Source organism: Fukomys damarensis, unplaced genomic scaffold (genome assembly GCF_012274545.1).
Source record: "Fukomys damarensis isolate Sample0158 unplaced genomic scaffold, DMR_v1.0_HiC HiC_scaffold_39, whole genome shotgun sequence".
Taxonomy (NCBI): Eukaryota; Metazoa; Chordata; class Mammalia; order Rodentia; family Bathyergidae; genus Fukomys; species Fukomys damarensis.
The window spans coordinates 128,233,746-128,256,523 of NW_022900951.1; the positions used below are offsets into that span (position 1 = coordinate 128,233,746).

General features: G+C 42.4%; 1 protein-coding gene across 5 annotated transcripts in view; it reads right to left on the minus strand.

Annotated features, from left to right (window-relative positions):
- F8 (coagulation factor VIII) overlaps positions 1 to 22,778 on the minus strand; it is a 161,949-nt gene that overhangs the window by 127,016 nt on the left and 12,155 nt on the right. For all 5 annotated transcript variants that reach the window (XM_033760153.1, XM_010625186.2, XM_033760154.1 and 2 more), the window contains 3 exons: positions 12,265 to 12,386; positions 7,913 to 8,035; positions 697 to 909 (listed from right to left, as the gene is read on the minus strand). In XM_033760153.1, the coding sequence (XP_033616044.1) occupies positions 697 to 909; positions 7,913 to 8,035; positions 12,265 to 12,386 (458 nt within the window). The remainder of the gene's footprint in view (positions 1 to 696; positions 910 to 7,912; positions 8,036 to 12,264; positions 12,387 to 22,778) is intronic.

Consider the following 22,778-nt stretch of genomic DNA (forward strand, 5'->3'; position numbering starts at 1 on the left):
ACTTTACAAAAAAAAAAAAAAAAAAAAAAAAAAAAAAAACCCAAAGACATAACGAAGTACTGCGTTTTTAGCCACTAAATAGTGGGGTTATTCACAATGGACAACTGGAACAAAAATGTTGCAGTAAAGCTGACTCTACCACAAAAATAGGGTTAAAATCAAAATTTACTTCTCAATTTAGTTTATGCTGTTAATCTATAAATTTAAAACAGATTTAAGTAAAATTAAGATTATTTTTAGGATAACAAGTTACAAATGACTACTTTCCTAAGGTTTTTATACAGTTTTGGCTTACAAATAACACATTAGCCAGTCTACATGCCAGCATTCATAAACTTGGATGTTTTTACCTCCATGAAGCTTTCAAGGAGCATAGTTCAAACTTCTCAAAAGGCAAAGGATAATGGAAATCACAGCTGAGACAGACCACAGATTTGAAGTGTAAAATAGCAGTGTCTTGAAAACAGACATCTATTCCAAATCTTGACTATTCTTGAGCTCAATTTAGAGTTCAGTGGGGTTACCCAGGATATAAATTTCCTCCCAAGGATTGGACTTTTCTCCTTTCCATGGGCATGATGTTAGCAGGAAAAAAAAAAAAAGCAACAAAACCTCTTTCAGAGAAAGAACATTGTTATTAATAAATCTAGCTGCTTATACTTATTTCATCTCAATCCCACACTTTCTTATACATACCTTCTTTACATACCAGCAGAGCTCCAATGAGTCCTGAATTCAGATCTTTCACCAGATCCACATGAGAAAAATATGAGTAGGTGAGACATTGTGGGTCAGAGGTCATTGGACCATTCTCTGTTGAGACCTGCCAGATGTAAGTATGGCTCTCACCAGGGAAGATTTTATCATCTTCTTTCTCCCTTTGGCTGGTCTGATCATCATATTCAGCTCCTAAAAAAAAGAAGGGACAGGGCTGGGGATTTAGCTCAGTGGTGTTACGCCTACCTCTCAAGCACAAGGTCCTGAGTTCGATAAGAAGAAGGAAGAAAGAAGGAGTAGAGGGAGAGGGAGACGAGGTAGGAAGGGGAAGGGGAAGGGAAAGATAAAACTGTGCTTTCTATGCCTATTGTCTACTCAGAGAAACATGAGCTTACTGTTACCAATGGATTCTACATAACAAAGATTTTCAGAATTTTGAAAGTTTTCATGACGTTTGAGGAGACACATTTTTTGCCTAATTTAATATAATGTATACATGTATCATCTGTTACCCTGTTGATGTACAATTTTCATCTTTTATGTACTTTAAAATTAAACAAATACATTTAATTTTAAAAAACACAATGTAGGGCTGGGAATTTCGCCCAGTGGTTACAGCACCTGCCTTGTAAGCATAAGGTCCTGAGTTTGATCCCCAGTACCAAAAAAACCAAAACAAAACACAACACCTGTAATCCCAGCACTCAGGAGGCTGAGGCAGGAGGATTGCTGTGAGTTCAAGACCAGCCTGGGCTACATAGTGAGTTCCAGGTCAGTCTCAACTTCATAGGGAGACCCTGTCTCAAAAAACAAAAAACAAAACAAACAAACAAACAAACAAAAAACACAATGTAGTGCAGGGCATGGTGGCCCACGCCTGTAATCCCAGCATTCGGGAGGCTGAGGCAGGAGGATTGCTGTGAGTTAGAGACCAGCCTGGGTTACATAGTGAGTTCCAGGTCATTCTCAACTACATAGTGAGACCCTGTCTCAAAGAAAGAAGAAAAAAACAAAACAAAACAACACAGAGCACTCTGAAAGGGCTGAGGCAGAAGGATTACAAGATTGAGCCTATTCTGGGAACTTTAGCTACTCAACAAAAACTGTCTCATAAATAAATAAATAAGCAATGTATAAATGTACCAAAACATTACACTGTACACCAAAAAGATATACAAATATAGTTGGGCAGAGTGGCGCATGCCTGTAAACTCAGCACTCTGGGTGACCGAGGCAGGAAGATCATGCATGAGTTGTAACCCATCGTGGGCAACTTGTCGACTTAACGAGACTCAGTCTTAACATAAAAATGTAAAACAAGGGCTGAGGGTATAGCTCAGTATAAAGACCCTGAGTCCAATAGTACTGCCAAAAAAAGATATACAATTATTATACATAAACGAAAAAAAATTTTGAAAATTAGAAGAATACGTTCTGAAACTTAATTTGAAAGATTAACAGACAGAAGCTGCAAATGGGGAGTAGCCTCATACAGTCCAGAGGAACCTGAGACCACTAATCCTAGCAGAAGTAGTGAAAACTAGGCTTTGCTGAGAACCCCAGATTTTGTTTACCAATCACAATGTCTCCATCCTTGTATATTTCTGTCTACTTCAGGTTAATTCAACAACATTTGATGTGTACTTCGTCACACTCTTTGACAGGAACTGTGAGGGTCAGGCAGCTATAAGATTCAGAGTTTTTTAAAAACATTTTTTTAAAAACTTGGTTTTTCCCTAGAGACAACACTATGTTTGGTGAGGGACAAAGAAATATAAAGGTATAATTATAATACATTGTAGAAACATTCACTCATGTATTCAAGAGATATTGAATTCTCGTCCTTTACCTGGCTCAGCTACAAGTTGAGAATATAATCAGTAAAACAGAAGTCTCTTATAACCCTTTTCAGCTCACATCCCATCCCAGTCTTCACCAGGCAATCACTGATGTGCTTTCTATCTTTATAGATTAGCAAGCCTATCATTTTTGTCTCCCAAGCCAACTCTAGTAAACTGTACTATTGTTTGACCTACTTTCCCAGACTTTCCCAGGCTCTCTGTTCAGCCCTCAACTGCAAGATTGTGGGAGCCCTGGTCTCCTCTATGCTGCCTGCCCCTTGCTGTCACCTTCCTGTGACCTAGTGAGATAGGAGAGCGGGACGTGGCAAAAGCTGGCTGGGGAAGTAGGCATAACCTGTCAACTACAAGATCCTGGACACACATGCCAAACAGTTCCCAAACTGGACTTCCAGCGAGAACACGAGCAAGTTTTCAATAGGATGACCTAGACCTGACATCAGCCTGAGGCGCGGGATCCCAGAACCGCCTCTCAGGAACCAGATGTACGTGTTCTTAGGGGTTTCTTCGAGATTTGGGCACTATGAAAGATGTGAGACCTGACTGAGCTAAAGAGACTCCTTGAGGGCCGGGATTTTAGCTCAGTGGTTCCACCGCCTGCCTCGCAAGCACAACGTCCTGAGTTCAATCTCCGGTACCAAAAAAAAAAAAAAAAAAAAAAACAAACAAAAAAAAAAGCACTAAAAAAAAAAAAAAAAAAAAAAAAAAAGCTGAATAAAGTGACTCCTTGTTGGCTGGCTAATGACCCCAGAGACTGCTGTGCACCCCTCCCCTTATCAAACAACAGGTACCGAGGACATAACATTCAATTTTGGCCTTGTCAGGATGGAAAGCTTGGGTTAGCACCTTCAAGGACCAGTTATTGTTATATTGCTTGTCCTCATGTTTGGTCCCTGCATGGAAAAATGGAGATCAAAACTCATACATTAGAAAGTAGCTGCTGCCCAACATTATCAGTTGCTAACTATGTGGAATAATGAAAATTGGCATGAACATAACAAGGGGTAAGGAGATACTCCAAAAGCAAAGGGAGGAATAATAGGGAGAACTTTTGAAAATAACAAAAACCTATAAAGTATTACAATGTAGAATGGCTTCTGCTGTCTCTAACAGCAGTTTGTTTTGTTTAGCTCAGAACTAATAGGCACTAATTGCTGAATGAGACATTGGTCTCACCCTGAGATACCAGGGCACATCAAGGTCTTGAGCTCCGATGAGACTGGAGCCACCTGATCGTGAGTGTCTAATTGAAAGAACCATTGTTAGCATTTGCTTTCCTGAACCTGAACACCCCCTTCCTGTGGGCTAAGATATATAGCTAGGCGAATCTTCAAGGTAAACTCCCCAACAGCAAAGAACGGTTACATCTGGGTTGCAAGTTAACTGTCTTGTGACCATGATTTGTATATCTGTAAATGAAATGTAACCAACTGAATGAGGCCATGGCTGTAAACCCTATAAAACCTATGCACAATCGTATAACAGGGCTTCACTTCTCTTAGAGAGTGGAGTCCGCACGTGTGAAATAAACTTCTTTCAGTCTTATCTGTGTCCCGGTACTTGGTGTACTTGATGGCTTGGTACAACAAAAGGAAGGCAAAGTTGGGCATGGTGGTGCACGCCTGTAGTCCCAGCACTTAGGAAGCAGAAGCAGAAAGATTGCCACAAGTTCAAGGCCAGCCTGAGAGTTACATAGTGAGTTTGAGGCCAGCCTGAACACACATAGTGAGACCCTGTCTGGGAAAAAAAAAAAATAGCCGGTGCTATTGTAACTTTCCATGATAGCCCATGCAGCGTATACATTAATCTCTGCTCTCACCTTCTTTATCTCTTTACTCAGCCCAAACTCTCTGTGCAGAGCCAGTTTCTCTCCCACTCTTCACTCTCATTTTCTTGAATAAACTTTGTCACTACTGTTTGCTCATTTCATTCAAATTCTTTGTTCGAGATGAGAAGAACCTGGAATTCAACTCCAGAAGGAAAGACGAGCAATCCCAAACCTGGTAACATTTATTTGGCAAGCCAGAGTTTAGAAGCAAGCCACCAGATAACACAAGGGTTTGATCTGATCTCCTGAGAAAAAGCCAGAAAATCAAAGGCCTTCCCATTTCAAAATGAGAATTTAGTCAGCATGCAACTACAATTAGGCTATATGGTGTTGAATAATGTGTTCATGACTTACTTAAATCGTCTTTATTTATATAAGCTACCTAGACAGTGTTATAGTTAACTCTGGCGCCTCCCTTAATCCTTTCCTGCACTGGGAAGGTTAAGGAGAAGGCAGCTGCAGTGGGAACTCTGGTCAAACTGATTTGTTGTAATCAAATCACCTTGTTCTTCTGTTAGGTGGCTCTCATCACAAGGAAGCATCCATATTATGAATCAGGGAGTGAGGGAGGGAATGCATGGGAAATCAGAAAATAAGGAAGAAGGAGAGAATTCCATGTCATCTTCATACCATGAGACTTGATCCTCCATTGAAAGTTTTCTAGGTATAGGAAGACAGATAAGGTGGGAGATTTAGGTCCTTGGCCTGGCTCCACAGGGGACCTACTTCAACTTCAGAGCTTCAACTAAAAGGACAATGTTCCCAACTTCATGAAATTGTCTTGAACTAGGTATCTAAATGAACCTCTTGACCAGGCCACACTCAAGAAGGAGGTCATATTCCATAATAAGTTGTGCTCCTTGATAGTATACCATGTTTGTCCCATGCAGTCATAGGAACTGACTTCTTCCACAACCTTTTCCTGCCCTCAGTGGAAGCCAGTGGAAATGACTCACTCCAGAAACTTTGCGACTCTTCCTCGCTAAGAAAGGGTTGAACCTAGTTTTCCTTGGATGAAAGAACTTGGCTAGCCAGACCTGAAATGAGCCACTGGGTCAGGAGCAGAAGCTTCAGTATAAGCTATATGCCATTCTACTGGAAGCATACAGATGAGTGCTGTTTAACAGAAATATAATGTGAGCACATGTGCAATCTGAGATTTTCTAGTAGACACATTAAGAAAAATTAAAAGGCCAGGGATGTAGCTCAGTGGCACAGTGCCTGCAGGGGAAGTGTGAGGTCCTAAGTTTGATCCCCAGCACAAAAAAGGATGGAAGGAAGGAAGGATCAGCTGTGACCAAGGAAGCACAAGAAGAAAAATGACAGATAATGTTTGAAGCACACTTAGAAGATTCTAAAGGGTGAGGGACATACTACACAATTTTAGAAAAAGAGGCTGGTGACTGCTATATCCTGGTTCTTATACTGAGCATCTACATTTTAGGTGTGAGGAAAATGACCATACACAAGTCAGGCATTGTTCCTATCTTGAGATATTTATAGTCTAGTGACTTTGAGAGACAGACATGATGTTCAGTTAGGGCCTCAAAATATTTGAAGGAATTTTCACTTTTGAATGATAACAAATGTTTTGTTTACATGCTGACGGCATCATCTGGGGTAAAGCTCAGAGGCTAATCTTGGCTCTTTATTCTTCTCTGACTGGTATGCTAGGCAAAGATTTAGGCCAGCCATGTTTGTAACCAGTGGCCAATCAAGCTGCTTATACTTGTTCCTGTTTACTGAGTTCTCTGGTTTGGGGAATCTTTGGAGATGGAACCCACACACTTAGAAAGAATGAGTACCATCATTTCTTTTTCTTCTTTTGTTCCCTGATCCTCTCCTCAACCCCAGCCTAACAACATCTATGTGAGTGCCAACCCCAATACTGTCTCTGTTCTCTGTCAGCTTCTATATTAGCTATGGAAACTTATTTTTTCCTCTAGGTCAGGCACATCAATCTCCAGGTCATGTTCATTTGTATCAAAGAGGTCTGTGCGACCCAGGTAAAACAGATTTTGAAGATTTGGAAATCTATGGAGATCTTTTCAAGAGAGTACTGAGGAGGTCCCTCGCTTGCCTAAGGCATTCTCTCTGGGAATGAAGGTAGATAACCGAAGTGAGCGGGGCTGATCAGGTCACCTCTGCACATAACAGGACTGACAGGCAGGGACATGAATGCTGGAGGCTTCGAATAAGTAAGGATCTGTATACATCCTGTCACTGTGGGGGTCCTGCAGTAGCCCAAATCTGCCTTTCTCAGGACCTGATTATAGAGGACTGTACTTGCGGATGCTTGATATATTTTCCATTCCTTTTTTTGTTTTGTATTGTTTTGTTTTTGAGACAGGGTCTCACTATGTAGTTGAGACTGACCTGGAACTCACTATGTAGCCCAGGCTGGTCTCGAACTCATAGCGATCCTCCTGCCTCAGCCTCCCAAGTACTGGGGATTATAGGCGTGTGCTACCACACCCTGCCTAGACAATTTAAAGAGAGAAGGGTTTGTTTTGACTCATGGTTTCAAGGGATTCAGACTATGGTTAGCTGGCTCCAAAGCAGGAACACCATGATGGAAGGGCCTGGCTCAGCAAGGCTGCTTAGTTCAAAGCAGCCAAGAAGCAGAGAATGGGAAAAAAGCTGGGCCTGGTGGCTCACGCTTGTAATCCCAGCACTCAGGAGGCTGAGGCAGGACGATCACTGTGAGTTCGAGACCAGCCTGGGCTACATAGTGAGTTCCAGGTCAGTCTCGACTACACAGTGAGACCCTGTCTCAAAAAAAAGAAGCCAAGAATGGGAACAATACCAGAGACATAGGGGCCGGGGCCAAAGAGAGACCCCAAGGCCTTGCCTCCATTAGCTACCCAGAGACATCGAGAAGTATGCTTTACTAATCTAGTAGATGGCTCTCAAGACAATCAACTTGACAAAACATGACTGTCATACCCAGGGTGGGTTCTAATATCCCCTTTGAGGGCACATGCTCCAGTGACCCAACTTCTTCCCATTGGGCCCTACCTCTTAAAATTCCACCACCTCCCAGGCTGGGGACCAAACCACTTACACAGGCCCTAATTATAGTATAGGGCCTTGTGGGAGGGGTAATTGGGTCACAGGAGCACCACCTTTGGAAATAGTTAATGTTCATACTGAGGGAATGGGCTGGGTATCATAGAACTGGATTTGTTATCATGAAAGCAGACTGTTAAAAAATCAAGTTCCTCCTCTTTTTCTCCCTCCCTCTCTCCATCCCTGTCTTTCTCTCTTTCCCTCCACAACATGTGATGCTATCTGCCATGAAGCTCTCCCCAAAAGCTAATGCTGGTACCATAGTCTTGGACCTTCAGAACTGTGAGCGAAACAAGCATATCTCCTTTATAAAACATCCATTCTCAGGTATTTTGTTATTGTGACTTAAACTGGGCTAAGACAGCCACCACCTCCAAGCACATGCATCTCACCTTTCTATCCCCAGGAGGACAGGTCAATAAGAGTGAACTTGACTTACCCTCAGATGCTTTCCAGTAAGATACTCCGACAGCATGAAGACTGACAGGATGAGAAGCCATGTTCTTAAGTGTAATGACCACTGTGTCATACACCTCCGCCCAGATGGTAGGACCCAGCAGACCTGCAAGAATAAGATGTCCCTCAAGAATCACTTGAAGGCTGGTACTCCAGAAAACCTATTATAAAAGTGAGGGTCAAAGTCACAGCGGAGAAGTGTTCCTCTATGATTATTGATAAAAAGTAGTTATTCTTGCTGCCAGCTCAGCCTCATGGTTGTTCCAGAGAATTACCTTCTGGTAATTCATTCAGTGCATCAGTAATTCAACTCATATTTGGGTTCCTACTCTAAGAACTGTCATAGGTACCAGATATCATGGAGATCACATTCAAGAAACATTAAGCATGTAAAGAAGTAAAAAAGAAACTTTCAAGTCATTATGACCACTATAAAAGATGGTAGTGTGCTACAAAACTATAAAGCAAGAGGTAGAGTATCCTTTGAATGTAGTGGTCAAGAAGATCCTCTCTGAGGAGGTAGCATTTGAACATGGATCTTATTAATGAAAAACAAGTAATATTTGCTAAGATCTAGTGGAAGAGCATTAAAAGCAGATAAAACCAATGTGAAAGTTCCGAGTCAGGAATAAGCTCGGCATAATGGAATGATGTAGCTGGAACGAAGTGAATGGACAGAGGAGCAACAGAAAATAATGTTACAGTGGCAGAGAGCATACATGGAAGCCCTGGTAGGCCACAAGAACTTATACAACTTTTGATTTTATAAGAAGTAAAGAAGGACATCTTGAGACTTGTTTGGGAGTAGCAGTCAACAGGACTTACTGGTGATGGACTGTGTTAGGGAACTGATCACGTTAAAGTATTTTGTGACGCCGCCATCACAGGCTGCATTTTCCTGGTGCTTCTTGGCTCTTAAAATGACCTCATGTTCTTATCTTTAGTTTCCCTCTCCCCAAGGCCACAGCAGTCCAGAGAAGTTAAAAACTGCTTCTGCAGGACTGAACCCATAACAGGCAACCTGGCTTGTGAGAGGTTAAAAGTAGCCTACACCTCATAAGTAAACAATAGCCCAGCCCAAAACTAATAAAAGGACGTTCCTTTCTTTGTTATCTTCTTCTTCCTTCTCTCTCTCTCTCTCTCTCTCTCTCTCTCTGTCTGATCTCTCTTCCTCCTCTCTCTCTCTGCTGTCTCTCTCTCTCTCTTCTCTCTCTCTCTACTCCCACTCCTTGAATAAAATCTCCAATCGGACCTTTCAGTGTGTGTGGCCTAGTTGTTGAGTGTCACTGTTCCCTTTCAGACTGGATGTAGGAGACAGGAGAAAGAAAAAACAAGGATGATTCCTTTAATTTTTGTTTTTGAAACTGGGCAGTTAATTAGCCTGTGATACAGAAAATCAAGAGGGAAATTAAGAATTAAGATTTGTGGATACTTTGAGTATAAGATGCTTACAAGTCACTTATTGAATGAACTAGATTCAGTGAGATGAAATAGCTTTATTTTTTAGACCGCTGTTTTTAACTGAATTACGTAGAATTTTCCTTTCTTACTCTTTGATGGATCACAAATCTTTGTTAGTAACCTTCAAGTATCAAACAGCAACCTCTTAAGACACTAACAAGTCCAGTCCAGTCTAATGTCCAACTTTTGATGTCCTCTGTAACTCAAAATTCCCTTTCTTCTCCAGCTAAATTCTAGCAGGCTCTGAGAACTGCAGTGGGTAAAAGTAGTTTTGTTGGGAGCTTGATTGCTTTCTCAATTTCTTCTCCTAATCTTCCCTCCCCAATTGACCTTAACTGCCTCTAGACACTATAAGGTAGGAGTACACGGAAAGAGGGTGGGAGTGGGACAGGCATGGTGATACGTACGGTTTTTCTTGGGAGCAACAACTGTAATGTGGTATTAGTATCCCCTGGTGTAGCACATGCCCAAATTCTGACTCTTTCTTATAAAACTTATGAGTTACTTGGAGACCTTCTCCCCACCTTCAATATAAACCCGTCCTTAGCAAGGGGTATGCTCTTTTTAGATGGTCACTTTGTATGTCTTTTGTTAGTTTTTGTTTTGTCTGCATAGCCCACGTAGACCTTTTCTTTTGGGGTCATGGAGCCTCTGCAGGAAGACCTCTCTAACAAGTCTCATCCCATGACCTTGCTGGCTTCACCCCTGACAGTGTCAGTGTAGTCAGACTCCACCTTATTCCACCCTCCATTCTATGCCATCAACTTCTGACCTTGCCTGTGTTTTGCAAGTTTCAGAGATCCTAGGTTGACTCTTCCAGTGGTTCTCCTGAAGCCTCCCTTGTCACGGTGTGACATGAGGGAGAGCCTTCCTTTTTCCCATGGGATAGGGGACATGTCAAAGATGCTTTTCAAAGAGTCTTCAAATATAAACTTTTTCATAAGTTCCTACGCTTCTTTTATACAGGCTGAAGGTAAATCATGGCCAAAGGTTGCAGAACTGGGTTTTGACCACAGCCTGAAAAAGTCCTGAATAAACGGGCTGGTATTTCTCTTTAGAAAATGCAGGTACTTGACAGCCATTTCCAGCCGTGGTCTGAGTGGACTGTTCTGCAGCTACCATGTCCCATAAAGGCACCCAGCCTTCCACAGCCCAGCGCAAAGAGAAGAGGACACCACCCCCAGACCCTGCCAGAAGCGACCCGGAATCAGAGCTGCCGTCCGACCATGCGGGAAGTCCAGCCAGCCGCCACAGACTCCAGATTTTTAATATTGCAGGGCGAAGTTGAACAAATAGCTATAATGAAACCAAAAAGCCAGACTGAACATGATGAGGGTATGCTTGAATATTCAGAAGATAAAACTGGTTGTGGACAACTAAGTGAACCTATTAAAGTCCTGTGTTGAAGAGTTGAAACACTAAATGAACACAGAGAAGAGAAGTTAAACAGAGTTAAAATAGTGGAAAAGGGAAAGGATGCCTTTGAGGGAGAGAAAAACATAGCCATTGAATTTCTTACCTTGGAAAATGAAATATTTAGAAAAAAGAATCATGTTTCTCAATATTACATTTATGATCTGTAGAAATTAAATTGCTGAAATGGAGATACAAAAGGAAAAGATTCATAAAGATACCAAAGAAATTAATGAGGAACAATATACTGTCAAATGAAACGAAAGCTAAAATAGCCGGGCGAGGTGGTGCTCGCCTGTAATCCCAGCACTTGGGAGGCTGAGGCAGGAGGATTGCTGTGAGTTTGAGACCAGCCTGGGCTACATAGTGAGTTCCAGGTCAGTCTCAACTACATAGTGAGACCCTGTCTCAAAAAAAAACCAACCAAACAAACAAACAAAAAATTACAGGTAATGATTATTTTTGTAGAAGGGGAAGGTTGAAGTGGTAGGCACACTTAAAATTTTTCATCGTGTATTTCATATTTCTAAAAATTATGTATGCATATAGTTTTTCAATTAAAAGTAACTTTTAAAGAAGAAAAGAAAATGGAGATACTTGTCACCTATAATTCTCAGCAACAATTCTAGGAAAGGGGCTGGGAGTGGATGCCTACCATGAAGAAAGCCCTGGGTTTGATCACCAGCACCACAAAAAAAAGAAAGAAAGCCAGGCGTGGTGGTGCACGCCTGTAGTCCCAGCACTCCAGAGGCTGAGACAGGAGGATCACTGAGAGTTTGAGACCAGCCTGTGTACACAGTGAGTTCCAGAGCAGTGTGAATTACACAGTGAGACCCTGTCTCAAAAGAACAAAAAAGAAAAAGAAAAAGAAAGAAAGAAAAAGGAAGGAAGGGAGGAAGGGGGAAAGAAGAAAAAAAAGGAAAAAGTAATCTAGCAAATATTTCATCTTAACATCTTGTTACATGCTTCTTTGGCATTTAATTGGTGGTAAGCAGTTAGGGTCTAAATAAAAGATACAAATTTGGGAGTTATTTGTATAAAAATAATGTTTTAAAGCTATGAAACTGGAGAAGGGAGGGCAGGGACAAGGGGAAAAAATGAGAACCAAGACCTGTCATGTAAAGGTACAAGATCCCAATGATGAATGTAACTGTACTGTATACCTAAAATGTAACAATAAACTCAATGAGGGAAAAAAATTAGTGAAAAAAAGGAAAAAAAAAGGAGAAACTGGATAGGATCACTTTGGGATTAAAGATAGAATGGAAACCTCTAGGCATCAAGCAGAGATGAAAGTGTGGTTAGTGTATTTCCCTGTAGGTGGCAGTGAGGGAAACATGGCCAAAGGAACATTTTGTTTGGCAGCTGCCCTCTCAAACCACAGTCCCTAAGACTGGAAAATCCTTGCTAGGAAATAAGATAACTAGTGTCATAATTAGCACTCAAAATTGTTTTCCTTACCCATCCAGGGTGGCCTGGGCTTGGCAATGTTGAAAAGGTCATCTGTGAACTCTACAAACACAGTCTTTTTGTACATGACTGAGGAGTTGAATGGAAAAGATCTTGGTATTTCAGGAGGAAATCTGTGTAGAGAAAAGAAAACGTTATTTATTTTGGTGGGCATTTCTTTGAACCCACTTTAAAAACCAGCATAAAGGAATGCTTTCACCCCACTCTCCTCGACTGTTTACAGTGCAAACTGGAAGGTATATATGAATCCTTAATATCCATCAAACAAAAATAGTTTTCACAAGTCAACTGATACATTAGGTGCCATGAGATAAATCATAAAATCTATACCCAAACACCACATGATCTCCCCCCAAAAATCCTCTGCCAAAGCAATTACTACTAAATTCTTTAATGTAATCTCTAAAACAGATTACAACTTTCATCTAAGTATCTTGTGTGAAAATTGTGTCAATACGTGCCTAAAATTATACCGCCCTTCTTAGGGGTACCAAGAATACCACAGCGAAAATTACTTTCAATATAGACTTTGTATATTAGGATACAAGTGATGGCAGGAGCTGAAATTCAGTCAGTTACACATTAGTGCTCATTCTCATCTCCAGTGTGACTTTTTTTTTTGGTACTGGGGATTGAATTTGTGAGGCAAGCAGCAGAACCACTGAGCTAAATCCCCAGTGTGATATTCTTAATTACCCATTTATTCACAGATCAGTAACTGAATCAGGCATTAATATACCTAATTATATAAATGGCCCCCAAATGCTGTTCTTTGCATCATTTATCAATCCTTTTGGGGGAAAGCTGGTTCCCAATTTTTCCTCTTTCCTTATCCAGTAAGTTAGTCTGTCACTGAGCAGGATAGAGGAAGAAAATGTAGGTAAAGAGGAGACAGGGGGCTGGGGATTTAGCTCAGTGGTTCGGTGGCCTGCCTTGCAAGCACAAGGACCTGAGTTCAATCCCCAGTACAAAAAAAAAGGAGACAGGGGAAACTCAAATTTTTCTCTCTTATTGCCTTAAAACTCTGGATCAGATCCCTTTTTAGCTCTGCATTAGAAATATTAATCATTTAAGAAGTTGGCAAAACAAAGTGTATTGGCCCTAAATTTACCTAGCCTATTTCATCTGATTGCAAGACAGTGGACACTGAGATAGAGTAACTAATGCAGTCTTCAGAATTTATAGGGACATCCAGTTGCCAATCAGCTCCAGACCTGTGGAGCAATGCCTAGAAGCCTCCTACCATTGGTTTAAGTCTGTAATCCACTCGGGTTCTAGGAAAAATAGAGCCTAGCAGACAACCCATGATGAGATTAGTTCCCCTCTGTGATGGGAATGGAGGCAGCCCCTTCCTGGGCAAGGATAATGACCACCTGGGAACTGAGTCTCCCTCATTACTCTAGCCTATAAGGGTTCCTCCAGAGCTAAGGAAGCCAGACTGAGACAATGAATGACTATACTCTGGCCCACCTCAGCTAATCCTTAAAAAGCTGGCTTTGTTCTTTTGCAGCAGGCCAGTCTGTCCCCTGCATCTGAGCATGCCCCTCCAACTACTCAAACTAGAGTCTTTTCCTATTCTCTCTGACTTTCTAACTTGGTCTAAGGCGGCTTTCTGTGCCTCACACTGATGCATTGTGAAATTATTTTTTTATTTTTTTGGTACTGGGGAATCGAACTCAGAACCTTGCGCTTGTGAGGCAGGAGGCGGAACCACTGAGCTAAATCCCCGGCCCCCATCCTGAAATTCTTTATCCATGATGCGAGTTGAGAATTTACTCAGCAGGCTGAGTTGAGGTCCCTGTATCCTCTTTAGGGGATTTCCTTGTGCCCCATCATGTCCTGGATCCCAAACTAGGTTGAGCAACCAAAAGGATCAATGTGATCCTAATGAAGAAGGGACACTGGCTCCAGGTGAATTGGTAGAAATAACCACCTGGTTGAAGGTGACTATTTCCACTCACAGGTTTTCATGTGCTGGTCATCTTTGTATTACAGGCAACTACGTTAGAAATTAATGTACAATCAAAAAGGGATTGAGCTATCAATGAAGTCAGCAAAAAAAAAAGACATTAAAATTGTGCCTGGAGCACATCTGAGGAAGACCACGATTATAGTATAATCAGTATCACCTGGTCCAGGAAGTCCAGCTAGATGTCAGTCTCCCAGGTGTGTAACCAGAGCATCCGAACCCATCCCTTCCCCAAAATGCCTTTGTTCTTTCCATGTACCCTTGCTATGTGACCCACTTCCTTATTGGCTCGATAGTAGCTAAGCAGCTAACACTTGTAAGCCTTTAAATTGTCGTTTGACCCATGTTACACCCACATTGTAACTTTGTTGTATAAATTATCTTTGACTAAGGCCCTTGGTGGCAACCCACTTCTGAGATCCCTCCTGTCTCTCAGGAGCTATTTCCATTCCCCAAAAAAGTTTTCTTACTCTTAATCTCCTGTGTTCTTTGGAATTCATTCTTTGATTCAGGGGACACAAACTCAGCATATCTGACATCTAGCAGGTTGGGAGTTATATTTTCTCCTATATCATTTACATAGATAGCAGTTCTGCTGCTATCTATGTGCCATCAAGAGCCTCTCTTCCTTATTTATGCTTCTCAACATCATCTCCAGCCAGATTTTACCTATTAACATTGTTTCTATAAAGCCAAGGGAGGGCTGGGGATTTAGCTCAGTGGTTCTACCGCCTGCCTTGCAAGCGCAAGGACCTGAGTTCAATCCCTAGTACCAAAACAAAACAAAAAAAAATCAAAACATATAAAGCCAAGGGAGAGTAAAATCAATGGAGAAAGCAAGGGTCCTTCCCTGGGAGAAAATTTTCATATGTAGATCCTGGTCTCCAAACTTCAATCAGTCAAAAAAGTTGAGCACTCACCTCACACAGATCTACACTGACTGACTTCTAAACTTCATACTGATGCCACTGTCAGAAAAAAGTGTGGGGGAAGAGAGGGTTTTAACACAATCAGACGTGAAGTAGGTGTTCAGTCTCATGTATGGTTGACTAGGGAGCACAAGAAAAGTGAGAGATTTGAGAGATGGTAAATGTACTCAAGGGGGAGGGAACAGAGAAGGAACCCCCAGTAGCAGACAGTGAGACACTTCCTTATAAATGACCAAAATAAGGATAAAGTGGGAGAAAAAAAGAAGTTGCTTCTGATTATGGCTGTTCATATGCTTAAAATGAATGTCACACCATGCCTAAGATTAGCTGGTAATAAGAACTTGTCTGTGCTTTTATTGCTTATTTATTTCTTTCTCAATCCTGTAATGAAGAACAAAAGTCTCACTGTTGCTTTCTAGAGCAGCCACACCAGAGAATCACTCATGTCTGTGAGAAGTTTTGCTTTTCCTTATAAAGACGGGAGTACTGAAATAGAAAAGAAAATGCAATTTTAAAATGGCGAGAATGGTTAAATTATAAAATAAATAAAACACACAGATTTATTCCATTTTTATTGTGGGAAAATACACACAACATGAATAACATTTGAACCATTTTTATGTATGCAGTGCAGTGGTATTAAACACACTTAAAATATGTTACTATCACAGCTGTCTATCCCCAGAACTCTAGATTTTTTAAACTGGGTGCAGAATACTTTACCTTGCAAAACTGAAACTATATGAACTTATTGAACAGAGCATCCCTAGTCCCTTCCCCATCATGCCAGGTGTGTACCAGTACACTTTCAGTATGATTTTTACTACTATAAGTATAATCCTCACTGAAATACAGAACTTTAAACATTAGATTTTTTTCCTTGTAGAGATATTTCTCCAAACTTCCTCCTGCTGAACATATAACCAACTCCCCCTCCTCTCCTCAGCCCAGAGGAAGTGACAGAATATGCAGATTCCTGCCCCAGGAAGCTGGAGACCAGTTTGCTCTCCACAAGAAAGGGACAAAGTGCTGAAGATGGCTGAAGGTGAGAAAGCAAGTGTGAAGATCTGCACTGTCTCTCTGTTCCCTCCCATCTATTCCTTACTGTAAAAGACCCTTGCTCACATGTACATGGGGAGATGGTGATTTGAGGCACTAAAAGACACATCATCATGAATCCTCCTCAAAATATTCCTGCTCAGGGGCAAATTACTTTCTGGTCCCCCTTCTGTTTCTCTTAGAAGCTTTCTTTCCCTCAATGAATTTTTCCTACTCTCTCTCTCTCTTTTTTTTTTTTTTTTTTTTTTTTTTTTTTGGTATAGAGGATTGAACTCCGGTCCTTGTGCTTGCAAGGCAGGCCAACAAACCACTGAGCTAAATAACCGGCCCTGATTTTTTCCTACTCTTAACCTCAGTTGTTCCTAGAATTCATTCTTCGATTTTAGAGAACATGAACTTGCGCTTTGGATATTGAGCAGGTTTGGGAGTCACATCTCTTCCCCCTATATCATTTTGGAGCTCTTCCACCATGATTACTGGATGGAGGTAAGAGCTTTCTTTCATAGGTTCTAACTTTGGACGTTTTGCTTCATAGATTATAACCTTTGTTTCATAGGCTCTTGACATTTGTTTCATAGATTTTGGTTTTTGTTTCATAAATTCTGGCCTTTGTTTCAGCTTTTGTTTTAAAAGTGTCTTAATTTTTAAGTTGTGTGCTTTATAATATATAACTATTGTCTGGTTAACATTCTTCAGGAATTCAACTACTAGAGCAACCATGGTTGATAAGAAAAAACAGCCTCTCTAATTGTGCTTTATACTTCCAAGTGCTTAATATCCAGACAAGATTATTAAGCTCACTGCTCCTACTGTGCTACTGATGTCACTGATCTTCTCTTCTGGGTGTTCAACAACTACAGTTTGGAGACCAAAACTAGAAAGGTAACTGTGCTATGAGGACAGCCAATATTTTGGCCCTGGCCCCTCAAGGTCTACAAGATCCAGGACACAAAGGAACCTTTCCTACAGGATCCTATATCTTTGGCAAGTCACTCTAGTTCCTGAGCAGGGAGACTGCAGGGCACCAGAGGACAAATGTACCATGTGCCAAAGGAAGGGTCACCATGAGGGAAAAGTCTCCCATGCTTTCATTGAAAGCAACGTGGTCATACAAGGCCATGACCCATCCTGACCACTGACACTGACAGAGGAGCTGAGAGGCTGTAGGCATGGTTCCAAAATAATGCCTGAAGAGACTTAACTGACCTTGACAGATAGCAAGAGGTTCATGTAGATTGACACAGGTCTCATTTTAACTTGGTCTTAAACACTCAATAGGAAAGAATCACCAAAAGACTATAAAATAATGCCATAGTAATAAAGTTACATATAAAAAGAAGCTCTAGTCACTAACACCTCCTGGCAGTTTCCAGCCCGACCAGTAGCTGACCAGAGTTATGGATCATTAGGAAATAACTATGGTAAAATCTGTAAGAGCTCAGCTAGAGTTTTATATTTCTCAACAATATAAGACCTAAAGTCTCACTTGCACTCTGTGGAGCATGAACAGCCAAAAGGCCTCCACGATGCCGAGTCCTATAGCCCAAGGAGGGTTCCGGATGCAAGACCCAGGGCCTTACTTCCGGGAGCCGTGAACAGCCAAAAGGGCCTCCATGATGCTGGGACTTATAGCTCAGCGAGGCTCCAGGAGCTTGAGGGACGAAAGAATCACCAGGAGAGGAGCACACCAATAAGAAGACCTTTATTAGTCTGGCCAGATGGCACTCCAGGAGCCAAGTAGCTCAAGAGAGGCAACTGCTCAGGGGCTGAGGTCCTTTTTATATATAGGGTTTTTCTAAACAAAAAAGTTCAAACATAGGTCAGGGCATTCACAGAACTACCTGGGAGATAGGATTCCAAACACACTGCTTATCTTATGCAGGAAATGTTTTATGGTCACATTTTATCATACCATTAGTCCCTGGGCGGGCTGTTAACAAAATTATCAATTAGCATATGAAGAAGCACAGTCTCTGGCCTATTAGCATGGGGTCACTTTAGCTCATTCAGGTCCCACAGCAACCTTTGTTCTTCAAATTGTTTCTTATCTCACAGCTAAAACTAGAGAGATTTATGACAGAGTATCAGACTTATAGATAACCTTTATCAATGACAGATTCTAAAAACTAACAGATTAGGATAACTCACTATTTCAATATCTAAGTGTGACTTTCTCCCCAACCCACCCTTCCATTCTAGTGTGGTCATGCTTAGATTTTTCATGCTCTAATCTCTTAAAAATTTTGTTTATTCTTTCCTAGAGGCTGCCAAACTCCAGTGATACAAATGGAACCAATGACAAATGTGCTAGACTTATTTTACTGGGATCCACCAGATCGAACTTATAAACAGCTCATAACTGCTAAACTATACAATACGACTTCTATGTTGGATTCTGAAGTCCCCTGGACCTTCTCCTTATCCTCTGTGGGAGGCTGTCACTAGTTCCCAGTGGAAACCCTTGTCGGCTATATTCATAGTAATGCTTTACAATTTGGCCCATGCATTCTTAACTGTTTCTTTGGCTTTGTCTCTTGCAGACTTAAAAGCTATGCAGCTACCAAGAGGACAATGCCTGGCACCTACCAAAGGCCTTTAGATAGAACCTCTGTAGAGTAACTCTAACTGCTGATCACAACTAAGACCCTCTTCAGCAGGAAGTAGCCAGAGCTGTCTTTGCCCTTTGCCCCCTCACAGCAGTTAGGGGTACTTCTTCAGAGGGGGGATATTGCAGATAGGTAAGTTAATTAGATATTTTGTAGGCAGTTAGACAGGACTGCCCTCAAGGAGCCAACACCTCCAGGAGCCAATGCGGAGGACATGCAATACACAGTCACTGAAGGCCAGAATTACAAGGAGAGAAACTACTACACCCTTGAGCTTCCCCTGGGGATAAATAGCAGTGATTTATATTCTAAATAGGTATCAATCACCTGGGTTGGGGGGCAAGGTCTAAACTCAGCCTTTCTGGGAAATATCCCTGACCCCCACTCTTGCAGAAAATCCTTGTATGCTTGCTACGTGACTTGCTCCCCAATTTGACCCCCATTTAATCAATATTACTTGGGTAGCTGTATTTGTAATCTTATTGTGTGGAGACCAAATTGACTCCATTTTAAAAAAGTGACTCCATTTTGTGATTAGGCCACCACCCAGTTACTGGAAAAGCCTCAGAGTGCCCTTTTTGACCCAGTTCTTGGAAAAACCCACGACAGTACTTGTAAACTGTAACCAGGTGTCCTTCTCCGTTAATCTGCAGGGAGGGACATCTGACCCTGGCCAATAGAATAGAAACACATCTGCCTTTGCCCAATGTTAACCAATCAGGCACTGACCTGCCTAGAAAGCCCCTAGTTCTGCTTCCTTTGCTGATAAACAGCCTGTTTAAAATCGGGTTTGGGGCTCTCAGTATGGAACCGCTGTGTCGGTGAGGACTGGGGGTCCAGGCTCAAGCTTGCAATAAATTCCTCATGTGATTGCATCGGACTCGACTCCTTGGTGGTCTTTGGAGATATAGCAATCTGGGCACAACGATTGGTTGGCCATGGTTTTGCCCCACCTCATGCCCACCTTGTAATTTTCCACTGGGACTTATAGTTTTGTCCCACTTTGTACCCGCCTCACAAATGGCTTTGCTGTATAAAACATCTTTGAGAAGGGTGGGTGGGCAACCCACTTTCCGGTCCTCTTTCTGTCCTAGAAGTTTTCTTGCCCTCAATAAATTTTTCCTACTCTTAAAAAAAATCCATTTAGAACACAATTAATTATTCCATTGTTCTTGCCACTTCTTGCAGCAGTTCGGAATTCCTTTTTCCTGTCTTTAGTTATGCTGTCATGGCTGCCTCGATGTCCTGAATGGATTCAAAATGTTTCCCTTTCGTGGTCATTTCAACTTTGAGGAAGAGCCAGAAACGGCACAGTGCCAGATCCAGTGGATGAGGTGGATGAGCACACCCTCATGCTCATAGGAGCCCACCTTTCTGTTGGATGGCACTGGCAGCAGCATTCACCATATTTTTTATCACACCTTGTAAAGACACTCATGAGAGAGGACAGGACTCTAGAACTGCTTTGGAAAGTGGCAACAGCCATTGTAAGGCCTAGGGCCTTACTTCCACTCCGAGGAGCTTGAACAGCTGAAAGGGCCTCCATGATGCTGGGACCTATAGCTCAGAGATTGCTCCAGGTCGTACCACCACTCCGCAGAGCATGAACAGCTGAAAGGACTCCACGATGTTGAGTCCTATAGCCCAACGAGGGCTCCAGACACAAGACCCAGGGCCTTACTTCTGGGAGCTGTGAACAGCCAAAAGGGCCTCCATGATGCTGGGACCAATTGTTAGGGAATTGATCATGTTAAAGTATGCTGTGACGCCGCCTCACAGGCTGCATTCTCCTGGTACCTCTTGGCTCCTAAAATGACCTCATGCCCTTATCTCTGGTTTCCCTCCCCTCCAAGGCCACAGTGGTCCAGGAAAGTTGAAACCTGTGTCTGCAGGACTGGGCCCATAAAAGCAATCTGGCCTGTGATAGGTTAAAAGTAGCTCACTCCTCATAAATAAGCCATAGCCCACCCCAAAACTGATAAAAGGACCTTCCTTTCTTTGTTCTTCTCTCTCCTTCTGCTTCTTCTTCCTCCTCTCTCTCTCTCTCTGCCTTCCCGCCTCCTGCTCACCTCCCTACAATAAAGATCTCCTGCCGGACCTCTCGGTGCGTGAGTGACCTAATTGGGAAGGGGCACCCGAAAGGGCACGCGAACACCCTTTCACCAATAGCTCAGCGATTGCTCCAGGAGCTTGACGAGCAGCGAGAATCATCCAGGAAGGAACACACTGGACTAGTTGGAAAACAGACCTTAATTAGTCTGGCCAGATGGCACTCCCCGAGCCAGGTAGCTCCAAGAGGTGCCAGGTCAGGGGCTGAGGTCCTTTTTATAAAGGGATTGGCAGGGTGGGGGTCTATACTCAAGATGCTTACAGAATGTCCCAAGGTTTTCAAAACATTCCTTCTGGGCAGACAAGGAGTGAAGCAATCTTTATCTATTTACCCAGAACTACTAAACTTTCACTTGTTAATTTACATTAATCACAGTTGAGACTGGGAATTTACTTAAGATTACAAAGTTATGCAGTCCCACACCACGAGATAAGTGTTCAAAGCAAGGGGGAGGATTTGAGGGAAGGATTTGTAAGATTTGAATAAACTAAAGTGATGCCATGCTAATAGGCCAGAGACTGTGCTTCTTCATATGCTAATTGCTAACTGGGCTAACAGCCCACCCAGGGGCAAATGGTATGACAAAAGGTGACCACAGAACATTTCCTGCATGAGATAAGCAATGTGTTTGGTGTCTGGTAGTTCTGTGAATGCCCTGACCTATGTTTAAACTTCTTTGTTTAGAAAAACCCTATAAAAAGGACCTCAGACCCCCAGCAGTTGCCTCTCTCAGCTACCTAGCTCAGGGAGTGCAGTCCGTCCAGACTAATAAAGGTCTGTTTACCATCTAGCCTGGTCTGTTCCTTCCTGGGTTTCTCAGTTCCTCCGTCGAGCTCCCAGAGCCTCGCTGGGTTTTAGGACCCAGCATCGTGGAGGCCTTTTCGGCTGTTCACACTCCGTGGAGTGAAAGTGAGACTTAGGTCTTACAGATTCATGGCTGTGTGTCTTATACTGCAAAAATGTTTTAAAGATTTAAACTCTCGTCATATATTCCCATCACATCTCCTAGGTGTAGCCAGCTTGCCTCAATAGGGCTCTCTGCAGAGCCATCTCAGCTTGAGCTCTCAGGACTGGCTCACAACCTCTGTGGAAACCACATCAGTTCCTACTTGCTCTACCCAGTCTTACTTCCTTCACTTCCGCAGAGATGTTGAGCCAGAGAATCCCCCTCCAATAAACTTCCTGCATGAAAAAGGAAGAAAAGGAGAGAAGGAAAAGGGGAAGGAAGAAGAGACAGAGGGAAGGAAGAAAGGACAGTGTGAGAAAAGAATAGAAAAGGAAAGGAGAGGGGGGGCCTTAACCCCAGAACTCTGGGGAGCTGAGGCAGGAGGATTCCTAGTTCAGCCTGGGCAACAAAGCAACATACTGAGATCCTGTCTCAAACATAAAAAATAAAAAAGAGTGGAGAATGTAGCTCAGTGCTGAGGAGGCACAAAATCTGTCAATATTTGAATGGTGTTAGCTGGGGAGGGGCCTGTCGGATCTGCCTTCAGATATTCACCGCCACCCCAGCCACAGCGATGACCAGCAGAAACCTGCTCCTGTAAGACTTGAATAGGCTAAAGTGACTCCATGCTAATAGACCAGACTGTGCTTCTTCATATGCTAATTGCTACCTTGGTTAACAGCCCGCCCAAGGGCAAATGGTTTGACAAAAGGTGACCCTAGAACATTTCCTGCATAAGATAAGCAATGTGTTTGCAGTCTTGTTCTGTGAATTCCCTGACTCTTTGTTTAGAAAAACCTTATAAAAAGTACCTCAGCCCCTGAGCAGTTGCCTCTCTGAGCCACCTGGCTCCGGGAGTGCCGTCTGGCCAGACTAATAAAGGTCT